Source organism: Patagioenas fasciata, chromosome 12 (assembly GCF_037038585.1).
Source record: "Patagioenas fasciata isolate bPatFas1 chromosome 12, bPatFas1.hap1, whole genome shotgun sequence".
In the NCBI taxonomy this organism is placed as follows: domain Eukaryota; kingdom Metazoa; phylum Chordata; class Aves; order Columbiformes; family Columbidae; genus Patagioenas; species Patagioenas fasciata.
In genome coordinates, this window is record NC_092531.1 from 15,538,932 (window position 1) to 15,551,528 (window position 12,597).

A 12,597-nucleotide genomic window follows, 5' to 3' on the forward strand; every position below is an offset into this window, starting at 1 on the left:
GAAAACCCAATGGAATTGGTATTTTCAGGGCACTTATCAAAATATATGGCCTGACTTTTCCTTAAGATCTTTCACCACCTTACTTATTCATGAGAATACTTTGCAGTGCTGAATAGCTGAGGATGGCCAAAAATATGCTGCTTCTGTCCATGCAGTTCTCCAGCCAACTAAGACAAAAGAGAATATAAAACCCCTAATGGCCTTCTGAACGAGTTTCATTTCCAAATTGGTTTGTCTGGTGCCATTCCCACTTTCTGCAGGGAAATGTGCACACGTTGTACTTGGAGGATTCATTTCTTTATCGTGCCAGCTGGGGTCACAAAGGAACCCGCACAGATGCAAAATGAAAAAAAAAAAAGGCAGAGGAATCTCTGAACTGCTGAGCCAGAGCCTGAGATGTATTCATGTTGTGCTCAAAGGAGATGGTGCCCTGAGGCAAGGGGCTGGAGCTGTTCCAGGACTTCTTTCAGAGCTCGGGCAGAGGGACAATGCAAAACAGGGCCAGGGGATGTGCAGCCCTGCTCCAGTTTGAAACTTTCTGGTATGCTCCCCATGCTCCTTTTGTCCTCTTCACTCTTCCTGTGTCTTTGCCTTTTCCCTTGGTGATCTCTCCACTCTGTTATCTTTCCTCTTTCCTCCCATTTCTGTGCTCCTATTCTCTTTTCTCACCCAGCCATCTATCTGTTCTTTCTGTTTTCCTCCCTGCTCTCCCTGCTTTCCTCTCCCAGCCCGGTCATGGCTCAGCGGGGTCAGGACACCAGGCGCAGCCGTCCCGCACTGTTGGCTGTGTTTACAGCCCCTGCCGCTGTTCTGGGTGCACACAGCGGTGAGCAAGGTGGGCGAAGATGGCCGATAGCAGCAGCTCAAAGGTCCAGCATTGCACTGAGCACTGGTTTGTGAGACAAGGGAGCAGTGCCAAGCCTTCCCACATCTCTTCCAGGATGAGGGGGAAGGTATCTCTCCTCTTTCCCCCTCTGCCAGACAGACATTTGGCCACTTCTAAGGACCCTACACATGTCCTGGAGGTAAAAACTTTGAAGCTGCTGAGCAGCAGCTATGAACAGAGGCATTAAAATCCTCCTGTTGTGTACAGGAGCAGTGAGCGGTGCCAGCAGAGCGCTCAGGCTGCAGCACACGCAGGCAAGAGCAAGTGGGAGGATAAGGGGGAGCATATCAGAAGAGACTAAAAAAAGGCTTGGCTTCTTTTATCTAGCATAATGAATGCTGAGAGGGAGTATGATTGCCATCTATAAATACGACGAGGTAAACACTAGGAGGGAGAAGAGCTGTTTAAGTGAGATGACAGAGCTGGCACAAGAAAAAATGAGGATGAACTGGCCATGAATGCAGCGAGGCTGGAAATGAGATTTCTAACATCAGATCAGTGAGAGTTTGGAATAGCTTCCCAGCAAGACTAATGGGACAAAGAAATCTGATTACCATTGAAATGGAGCTTGATCAGCTATCGAAGTGATTACGTGCATGGGTGTTTGCAGTAGAAGGCGGCTGGATTCAGGGGCTGAATGATCAAAGCCTTTCCAGTCCTGTGTCCCTAGCGCCCGACTCAGCTGCCAGCAGGAGCTGGTAGAGCTGAGCTTTGTCTCTGTGCAAGGTCCAGGAGAACAGCTCTGGGGTTGAGGCTCCTGCATCTCAGTGCAGGATATTAACTGCCAACACTTGCTACAAGTAAATGCTCTTGAGCTTGCAAAGTCAGCTTGGGTGAAATGCTGGCCACATTGGAGTCAATCAATATTTTATTATGCTATTAGTTTAAGTGAAGCCAAAATTTGACCTTTGCCTATTAAGTCCCACAAGTAGGTTTGGCCTTTGTTCTTATTATATGCGCAGCAGCAAATAAGACGTTACCAAAGGTATCATACCTGATCTCAGGTGAGATTGTGCCACAGAATTACTGCTCCAATATTTGTCAAAGTGACAAATAGAGATACGCACTTACCTCCATACCTGTATCTTCACATCAGAGCTCTCATTGCTTGAGTTAAAGAGCAGATTTTCAGCTGCTGGGGTCCTATTTTGCTCAGAGGGAGCTCAGTGGGACCATTCACAGAACCACTCTCAGCACTTCACACCAGCTCTGTATTTGAGATTTTGAATTGTGCATGGATGTAGGAATATATCTCACTTTCACAAAAGGCTGCAAAAATATGTGAAAAATACTCTGTATAAAGCATGAGGCTGCCACGCTGGTGTGTCACAAGCAAATGGAGGATTCTCACCTTGCACTTTTGCAGAGCTCTTAATTCCACCTTCACTCCCTGCCAAAGGAGAAGAGCATCGCAGCTGGAGCCCGGGTGTTGCTGGTGTCTACGCACATCATAAAAATCAATTGCTATTTGATGTCGTGAATTTTTAAAGCCAGTAGATTCACAGCTATTAAAGGAAGTTCTAAATTCTGCCAAGGACTTCACATAAAATTAGAAACCGCAAAAGAGAGGTCACTGGAAATGGTCTGACTGGATGTCACCCAGCTAATAAAAAGGAATTCAACCACAGAAACATCATTAGACTACCTGTGACTAAAACATTCCCAAGGAAAAGGAAGACAGCAACTACAGAATCACTGCAGGGTGTTCAGGATGAGCATTTTAAACTGAGAAACATGGGCTTGGCCCATGGAAACCTGTAGTCAGGGAAGTTAATGGGAAAATTCTTCTCAGTTGCTCTCCTGGAGGATGAAGGTGTGATGGAGTGACTGCCAGCACTTCCCTCGTCACCAGGGCTGCTTCGGGAACATGAGCTGTGACAAATGGCATCGCCGCTGTGATCTATCCAGGCTTTCAGATGGGCAGACAATGACTTTGCTTTACTCAAGCAAGTATCTTATTGATCTTAAAGGAAAAGTTGCCAAATGTGAGGTAGTTTAACCAAGTCACTAAAATTACAAGCTTGGATTTTTACTGGGTAAATTTACTGTGAAGTATTATTTCCCTCCAGAAAAGCAATTTTGCTTCACACTAACAATTGAAGTATCTTCTATCTTAAAAAAAGTTAGCAAATTATAGTGTGTTGAGAAACGATAGTAGCACAAAGAGACAGCTATAATCATATTTCTTTGTAATTACTGCATTCTGAAAAACTCAGAAATGTCCCCAAATCATTTCATTAAAAAAAAAAAAAATCAATTCTAGCCCATAGCTCTTCATGCCAAATTTTAGGTCGTGAGCTGATTTATAAATCCTGCAAAAAACACAGCTTTTAATAGAAACTCAAAGACTTTCATAAATGTCATCTAAGTGGTGCAGCTGGATTGAAAAAAATCATCATTCATGGTATTGCTGCAAGTTCTGAAATGAAGAAAAGAACCGTGGGCTCTGCTGACGGTGCTGTGAGTGGCGCTGAGCTGATTTACACGGCAGGTGTGGGGCCAGGAGCATCTGTGTCCTTCCTCAGTCAGCACATCACAAACCGATCTGCTTTTCATCCCATTGTGTTTCTTGTTTGCTCCGACTGCCCCACCCTCCGTGTATCTGCTGTTGGTGTTGATGGTTTCGGTTTTGGGGGAGTACAGGGAGCTGCTGGATGATAAAGAAATGACTCTAGTGTTGTCAATGGGGACACACCAGATACAGCCCGAGCTGGCAGCGAGGATGTGCAGTCACAGCTGCTGCTCTCAGTCAATGATTGCTTGAGAAATATTGCTGGCAACCAGCTTCATCAAGTTTTTCTCTGCGCTGGGCACGTCCTTGAGGAGAGCAGCGGGTGCAGAGGTGCCTAATGAGCTGATGACACGTTACCTTAGCAGGAATATATAGAGACAGAAAATGAGAAGGAGCAGGACGAGGCACTCGATACTGCTGTCGCTGTGCTGCTGGTGTGTCTGATGTGAGATTCATGTGCTGTGGGGCCACAAGGGACCGTTGTGATCATCCGGCTTCACCTCCCACCCAGCGCTGGGCACAGAACGGCTCAGAATTAATGTCTGTGCCAAGGTGGGCGCTGGTGGCTCCACAGTGGGCCAGAGCCTGTGAAACAGGCTCCTCTCGGTGTGCTGGCATTCATCTGTGTGTGTGCCTGTGTGTATACTTTATATATGTGTACACATGGAATTCTATGATTCTATGTATATACATGTGTGTATATATACACACGCATCTACGTGCATGTGTGTGGTCGGTGTATTTGCGCTATTCTGTGTCCTGAATCTTTCTGCCAGGCTGGAGTTCAGCCCATTTGGAGCACAGTTCCCTGCTTTTCAGACAATGAAACCTATTTGTGTAAAAGCTTCAGCTGAATAGCTCTAAAAATATTGCACATTTGCTTGTAGAGAGAGAGACCCAACATTGTGTGTGTGTTTGTGCAGAGGCCTTTCGTCTGCGCCGGCTCCTGTGTCTCTGTGCAGTGCTCCGTGGTTTCTCCTGTGTCTCTGTGCAGTGCTCCGTGGTTTCTCCTGTGTCTGTTTAAGCCAGGGCAGATTACATTTGGTGTAAAAAAAAAAGGCACATCAGACCACTTTTTGCAGCCTGAATCAGTGGGATTCAACCAGCAGGGTTCGGTCAATGAGGGCAGGGTTTTGCCTCTACTTGTTACGAATCTTCACCAAAGTGAAAACCAGTTCCTGCGATGAGATAAAATCTTCTAAATGTCAATACTTGTAATATATAGTGTAGTTGTCCTAAGCTCCTGGTGGAGAGGAGTATTTACAGATGCTTTCCCTAGAGCTCAGGGAGAGGCTGCAGAGCTTTCTAGATTTATTCTCCATGGCCCAGCTTTGGGAAGCTGCACCAGAACATCTGCCTGGCTGGGGCATCCTACTGCTCCCATTGCCCACTTCACAGAGGAACTTTTGCCAGAGATGTCCTGAGCCTAAAGCCTTCTCAGGGTGGTCACCACCTGAACCAAGGGGCAGAGGGGCTGGATGGCTCCCCAGCCTGTCACGGCGGAGTCCATGAGTTCCTTGAATTGAAAGAATTCTTGTAGCCATTACATCTCTTTTATCTCAATATCCAGATGTATTGGCAAACCCCTTTTTATTCCGAACAGCTCCTGTCTGCATGCTTTATAGGTGGTTTTGCTCCATCCATCTTCGTCAGTTATTTTGAAGCTGCCATCATGTCACTCCATCCACACAGGCAGCCAAGTTGTGGTCACTGGTCACTTTGGGAAATCCTGTATTTTCCAGCATGCTTGTGTTCATTGCTTGGTGAAGTGACTTCCCTTTGTGATTTTCCCTAATGCTAGTGAACAGCTGTCAAATTCCTACAGATAACGAACTGAAATGGTGAGGCCAAGGCAAAAGTCATCTCCCACTTTTATTCATGACACCATTGGGCTGAAGGCTGGGGTGGGAACTGTCTGTTTATTCCAGCATTAACCCATTATCATACTTTTTGAACAGCTCAGTAACAAAATCCTTGACAGAGAAACTGCAGACTGGAGACCCTACACCTATCTGAATGAACTAGGTCAGTAATTTTTAAACAATTTAATCATTTTAGTAAACTTTAGAGCAATTCCAAATCCAAATCAGCCTTTTTTAAAGGCCTTGACAATAAATGAAGAATATTGGTGTTGTCTTTATTTCACAATCAGCGTTGCCAGTAGTGAAAGATCAGGAGTTGAAAATTGTTTCTTTTACCATAAAACACAGACTGGGAAGGCAGAGTCAATATTCATTCCAGTCTCCCTTCCTAGGTTGCTCAGTTGAATTACCATCTACTCTATAAATGTTTTTTTAAGGACTACCTTAGAACATTAACATTTCAAATTTGGGATTTTTTTTCATGCTTAATAAAGTTTAGCACTAAATACTGGCATCTTGATGGAACTGTGGAGCCTCTGGCAGGAGCTGGAGTGTGCGAAACGCCCTCTTATCTCCCAGTTAATGACATGGTGGCCATTTTTCAAGCAATTTTGAGCCACCAGCCAGTGCAAACAAGCCAGGGCTGAAGACTAATTGCCCTTTCTGAGTTTATTCTCCCTGGCTTCAGTTTTAAGAGGGTTTTCAGCAGCTCTTATCTCAAAACCTATCCAGATTTAGTGCTCTGGACGCTATTTGTTTTCCTATCTAAGCATTTGAAGTTTAGCTTGTCAGTGGCAGAAAGCATTTGCCCTTTGCTGGGATTACTAATATCTTACTGAAAATATGCACTGTGAGGGAAAGTGCAGTATTAAGTGGTATTATGGGATTTTTAAGGCCATTTATCTTGCAGCTCAGGCGGCAAAGGAATTAATGTGAGGCCCCACCAGGCATCACATCTCGTCACTGCTCTCTTGGTCACACACCACAGATCAAATCTTCCCTGCATCAGGAAAATCACAAAACTGTCGAGCTTCCACGCAAAGCCTTTGCCATCATTATCAGCCATCGATGTTTTCTTTATAATAAACTGCAGAAGTGCTGCTGTGCTTATCTGTATGTAACATGGAGACTTGGGGGTGGTGAGGATTTCCAGATTCTTCTTAAATCGAGTTAATTTTCCTTTTATTGTTTTACTGCTTTGCTCACTAGCTTTATTTGGTTTTATCTTGCGGTGTCCTGAACTCCCTGTGTGCCACATTTGTTCATGCATTTTATTTTACCAGCAGAAGCGATGCTAAACGCCTTGGCAGTAAGAATGACATAGAAGTGATAAATACTTCAGCTAAGTGGTCTCCAGCAAAACAGTCACAATGTTTTCTGTAGCATTTTGCATCCCAGACACTTTTTTCCTTTTATTTCTCTTTGTTTCTTGCAAAATGCCTGTTTCACACCCATTGATAAAAACTGAATATTTTTTCTCCCCTTTCACTACCAAAAATTCTTGCTTATGCTGACTTTCATAATGTTGAATTCTTGCTCAGATCAAGGCAATTTTTACATGAATCTGTAAAGCGTTTTCATTTCATGGTCTTACTTCTGTGCAGTAAAAGCTACAGATTGCACTTATATAGGACAATTTCAGAAGGAAGTGAAAAATTTAAATTTTTGATTGTAAACATAAAATATAAGTGAAGCCTAATAAGGTCACATACGGCATGAAAGTACCGAAGAGTTAAGAGACGTTCCACCTTCTCATCCCACTGTCGGCCTCGGCATTTACGGCACAGATGCTCCAGCTCACGCGTTGGAACAGCAGCCAAGTGTTGTGCACAGCTCGATTCAGTTAAAAATAGTCAACCCAGCAGTGGACAACTGCTGCGACCCCACAAAATGTTACACAGCAGATGTGTCAGTGAGCTAAAGGGACTTAAAGGGAAGTTGAAGAGAAACTCAGAATGGATGGAAAACCCTCCCTGGTTCTCCAGCCAGCGACTCCTCCAGCGGAGACCGTGGTGCCAAAATATCTGTGGGCTTATTAGACGTTTCAAGTGTCATAAATATGAATTATAATCAGGGGAAAGGAAATCGTAAGAATACGCATGTGAAAATGAACTCTGACAGTCATCTTCTAAAACCTGCAAGCGTAAGGAGTTTTCGTAATATTTTTTTTTTACCTATGCAATGTGTTTCTGATCGAAGTTGGATGCTCTGCAGACCTGTCCCTGGCTGGCACCTTCTCTATTCCGAGCTGCAGCAAAGCATCCGTGCTCAGGGTTGTGGCAGCGCCCAGGCTGGATGTGAGGATGCAGGGACTCTTCTGCTGGGGAAAACTTTGCTTCCCAGTGCCACACTGGCTCCAGGCTTAGACTGCCCTTTGATTTCCCAGCTCAGGGAGAGCAGAAGCAGCTGCTCCCAAGGAGAAGATGCTGCCTTGCTCGGAAGCAGTGGCCGGCAGCTCAGGAGAAGCCCGACACAGTTTCTTGAGCATCACTGCTCAGCCAGTCGGTGGCATTGTGCCCTTTTCTGTCTGCTTGGCACCACAGCTCCTCGCTTCCAAGCAATGTATCTCCATATCTGTGTCTAAAAGAGGATCAAGAGGATGCTTTCTGGAAATGCCATGTAATTTATTTTGATTGTATATCTCGTCAAGGCAATGACACAGGTAAAGGGCACACAAGTGCTTTAATTAACTGCTCTTTGCTCTCCTCGCTCTCACCGGCTGCACTTTTACAGCTTTGGGAAACACCTTTTGGTTGCTCATGGTTTGCATCACTGGCCTTTGCAGAGCCAGGAGTCATTCCTCAGACATCTTATTTGGAAAATTAAAGAAATGTGTTCTGTGAGGGAGCAGAGAGAGGGCTGTTCACACCAAGCAGGCTCAGGGCTGGAAGGACAGCCCATTTCAAACCCCACCGTGGTCCTTACTCCAGATGCAGAGCCGCAGCCGCACAGATCAAGGAGACAGAGCAAACGAAGGATGAGAATGAACACGCCTGATCCAGCGCCGGCCTCCCAGGAAGAGCGCGGCTCAGGGCTGCTTGCTGTACCCGATGCTGAGGAAAACTAGTTAGTCTTAACTGAGGACCCAACGTAACTCCTAAATAGTGTGTGTTCCCTCTGGGATCCCTGGGGTTCTCTTTGAGCCTAACAGGAAGAAATTGTGTAGAAAAACATGAGTCTTATATATGTGTAGGCATGTCTATGTATATATACTAAATATAGATACAAGCATACACATATAGATCCACTGTATATACACACAGGGTGGATCTTACCAGACTGCACGTGTTTTGCAGGCCTTCAGTTGTCAGGTGTGTGTTCTTTCCAGCCGGGAAATGCAAGGAGCAGAACAAAGCCTGTGTTTTTCCTGCTGGCACATTTGCTTGTGGGCTTCAAATATTAGTTTATCAAGCTTTGTCAGAGAGATGATGATATCTGTCCGGTGGAGTTGGAGTCTAGTGGTGAGCACATTTTCACCCATAGTTCTCATGGACGTGTGTTTGAGAGAGCAGAGTTTGGGGACTCTGTGGCGCCAAGAAGAGACAGCTTCATCACCTTTGCTGTGTGTCACTACCTGCTCAGTGCAAATCCCCCTCCTTCCCAGGAATGGCTTGTCTTTGCATTTTCTATTTGCTCTCTCTTGTTGCAGAACCAGAATTGTTTGCCCCATGACTCATCTCTCTTACTCAAGTCCAGTCCGCATTAAGGAATCACACAGTCCAGCTTCTTGCTCATATTCCAAGCAAGTCAAAAATCTTAAACCATCTACTGAGTTTAGAAAAGGTTGTTTTGCTTATAGCTTGAGTGCTGGGCACAGTGGGCTGCAGACAAAACTGGTTTTATCTGTAATGTCTTTTTTAACAGCAGTCCTCAATGCAGAAACTGAAGTGTGATTTGCAGCACATCTTGAGTGTCTCAAAGCTGCATTTATTCCAGAGGACCAAAGCCACAAAGTTTGATTTAGAGCTGATTTTGCATTTTTCTCAAAGCCAAGAGGTGTGGAAAAATATTTCCAGCTGAGATTCTGACTTCACCCCAGCAGACAATTTAGCTTCAAACTAAAACACCTTCTTTCAGGGGCTGAGTCTGGAAGTGGCTCAGAACAAGTGGTGAAAAACAAATCAGAAGGTGCTCACATAGTTTTGGGGGGCTCATTTGTGGCCAGAAGGGAAAGAGCCCAACACAGAGTCAGTCGTGCACTGCCAGCCCTTGTCCTCCACTCTGGGCTGGACACTGAGAATCAAAGGGGTTTGTCTTTGATGTGCCTGTAAGACACTTCTCATCTAATTCAGTGATTTTCCTTATTTAGCAAAAAAACGAAGCTGTCATGGAAAAGGGACCGGTACAGCATCGCTAGTGGTGGTGACAGCGTTTTCTGTAGAGACCAGAGGACAAGCAAGGACAAATATCTGGGAGACCTCCGGGACATACTGTTTGCAGAGCTCTTTTACCAGCATGACTTAGTTACTCGATTGGGAATCCCATAAGCCACAATGACATTTCTATCTCAGTAATGAAATTTGTGTTGATTTTGCTAGTCAATAAGAACTGTTAGACTCTATACTTAAAAAGATTTAAAGGCTTATATTAGATTTTCCTTTTCACTGGTATCTCGAATAATTTGCAGGAGTGAAAATGGAAAAGGTTCCCATCCCATTCTATCTCGGCAAGTCCTTATGGAGCCGCAGAAGGCAGAAGGTTTTGCTGTCGGCTCTGAGCTCTCGGTTGCTGCAGTTTCAGACTGTTGTAGCCACTTACAGACTATTGTCACATCAGTTATTGAATTGTGCGAATTTATCAGCAAAGTTATATAAGGTGATTGTACACACCTCGGAATCTAAGATTGTGAATTCAGTAACGTACTACCTAGGAATGAATCAAAGCCTAAAATTAGTCACAGACTAATGTGATGCAACCTGCAGACTCAGGTTGGAAAGGCTGTGCTTTAGGCTTCTTTTACTAATCCACCCTGGTGTTTCAGTAACAAACATATTAGAAGATGATTTTTTTTCTGTTCTCCTGATGGATAGCTGTTCTTGGTAATGAGCAGTACCCTGCGTCAGGAAAGCCCTCCCATCCAGGGAAGCTCTTAAGCATATGCATAAATTTAGGCATGCCCGGAATCCCCACTAAGCCTGAGTGCATGCTTACGGCTGAGGATGTGCTTAAGAGCCTCCTTAAATGTGGGCCTTGATGTACAATTGAGACGAAAGAATATGTGCTGCTCAGTAGTCAAAGCAATCCAATTTACATAAATATTTATTTGTTTTCCATTATATATCATTTTCATGCAGGTGCTTGTGGGATGGATAGACGTCAGAACACATACATAATGGAAAAAAGCTTCAAAGGTATGGTATCCAGTGCCCGCAGCCACCCTGGCAAAGAGTTTGAGGAGGGTGTCATAGAAGAGGTGAGATAGGAGCTTCGAGCACGCGGGAGCGCGGCCGTGCAGGGACAGAACAGCGATTACCGGCACAACCCGCCCGCACGGCTCAGCTGGCAGCGCTCCTGACTCCGAGCCACATGTCTGGGGCCCATAAATTACGGATTTGAGTCTTTCCAAGGCTGTAGGCTCCTGCCTCAACAAAGCAGCAGAAGACACAAAGGGAGGGTTGTGTATGCGTATGAAACTGCGGGGACAGGAGGTGCAAGGGGAGCACTCTGGCCAAGGAAAGCTCTTTTAGGACCTCTCAGCTTTCTGGCGGCAGTTGCTGATGATAAACTGGTGCGTTTGCCTGCTAAGTCATGGCTCTGTAAGGCTCTTGGTCCTCCTGAGCTTAAACAAAGCTCTAGCAAACAAGCTGACCCTGCTCTGTGGCCTGTGCTGAAAGAGATTTATAGCAGAGCTTGAGAAAAGCCCTCGCTCAGTACATTAACTCGTCACGCCAGCACGAAGCAATTAATGGCATTGACTCTAGGGCAGTTCCAAAAAAGGCTCAGGGATGAGTCATGAGCACAAGGCCAAATGATCTGAGATTTCAGCTGTCCTCCAGGTTTATGTGCAAAATATTCCCGTTGCATATAGAGTCAGCACAGCTCCCCCACCATAAGCTCCAGACTGACCAGGCTGGGCTTTGCCATGTGGAACTTGTGGTCCAGAAGCTGGAACGAAGGGTCTGTCTCACTCAGAACAGGCAGGTTTCAGGCCCTCAATCTGAATTCAAGGCTTTTGTGTCTGGACACTTCAGCTGGGAATGTCCCTCCAGCTGCCAAGGGGATAAATGCTGCTCAGCCTCTTTCCGTGACATCCTCGAGCTGCTGTTGGCTGAATTACGGGGAAAATGGGACCTTCACACAGAGCTGGTTTCCGGACACCCACTGGTCTGCTATTGCCGAGGTGTTACAGAGCAAGACCTTTATCTGAACTAACAGGGAATATTGAAAGATAGTCTATATAAAAAGCAATAACCAGCTCATAGCCAGGCCTAGAAAACACTTAATAACTTCATAGCTCATGTTTGCAAAACAAAGTGATACAATGATTGCTAAAATATCACCTTACCACACAGAATCACCAAAGGAAACCAAATATCCAGGACCAAGTCTTTCTTGATAAAGCTGAATTTAAAATATTTAAAGGGTTATGTATATATATTTGACTCAATCCACTGGTTTCAGCTATTTCAATTAATCTCTTATTCAGAAAAAAAATCTTATAGTGTAGCTAGTTGTTTTCTTTACATGGAACTATTAATTTCAAGATTAGTTTAAACGAAATTACTGTGTTGACAATGTTCAAAAGCTGCTTTAAACATACGCGGTAGGAATTCCCATCCATAGACACAGTCCCACTGACAGTGGGTACCAGTGTGAACAAGAGAAAAAGAATCACAGTGACAGTGAACTGTGAAATGTATTTGCTGCTGCTGCATATTTTGGTTTTTATTTAGGACCTGAGCCATTTTCTTGACATCTCCTTATGAATTGAAAAATCAGGCCTAAGAGCCACTCCAACAAGTTGATGTGTTCTCAGCCGCAGGCAGGGCTGGCGCTGGCAGGGACGGGGTGCCAGGGACACCCCACACTCCCCGGGGGTTCTCAGTATCTCACCTGCAGGTCCTTAGCAGCTGAGATTTCTCAGAAGCATCTGCCATGGGCAGCTGAGGTTTCCCACAGCCTGGTCTGAAGGTGATTTTCTGGCTCTGATGGCACCGTGGGCGCTCTCAGTCCCAAGTGGGCGTCCCAGCAGAAGGAGCCAGGCAATGTGCCGATGCTCGCCCTGCAAGGATTTGTGTTGGCCCTGACCAGCCAAATTCATCTGAATGATGGAGATGAAGCATCTCCTAAGCTGGGCTATTCAGAAAAATGAGAGGAAATGGCATCGACCTCAGGGA

General features: G+C 45.2%; 1 protein-coding gene across 11 annotated transcripts in view; it reads left to right on the forward strand.

Moving 5' to 3' along the window:
• MEGF11 (multiple EGF like domains 11) overlaps positions 1-12,597 on the forward strand; it is a 278,484-nt gene that overhangs the window by 257,647 nt on the left and 8,240 nt on the right. For 6 of the 11 annotated variants that reach the window (XM_071813949.1, XM_065847722.2, XM_071813954.1 and 3 more), the window contains 2 exons: positions 5,357-5,423; positions 10,555-10,611. The exons of 1 other annotated variant lie outside the window; for it this stretch is intronic. In XM_071813949.1, the coding sequence (XP_071670050.1) occupies positions 5,357-5,423; positions 10,555-10,611 (124 nt within the window). Of the gene's footprint in view, positions 1-5,356; positions 5,424-10,554; positions 10,612-12,597 lie in introns of those variants that run through there. 4 more of the 11 variants (XM_071813953.1, XM_071813956.1, XM_071813957.1 and 1 more) reach the window with 2 other exon arrangements.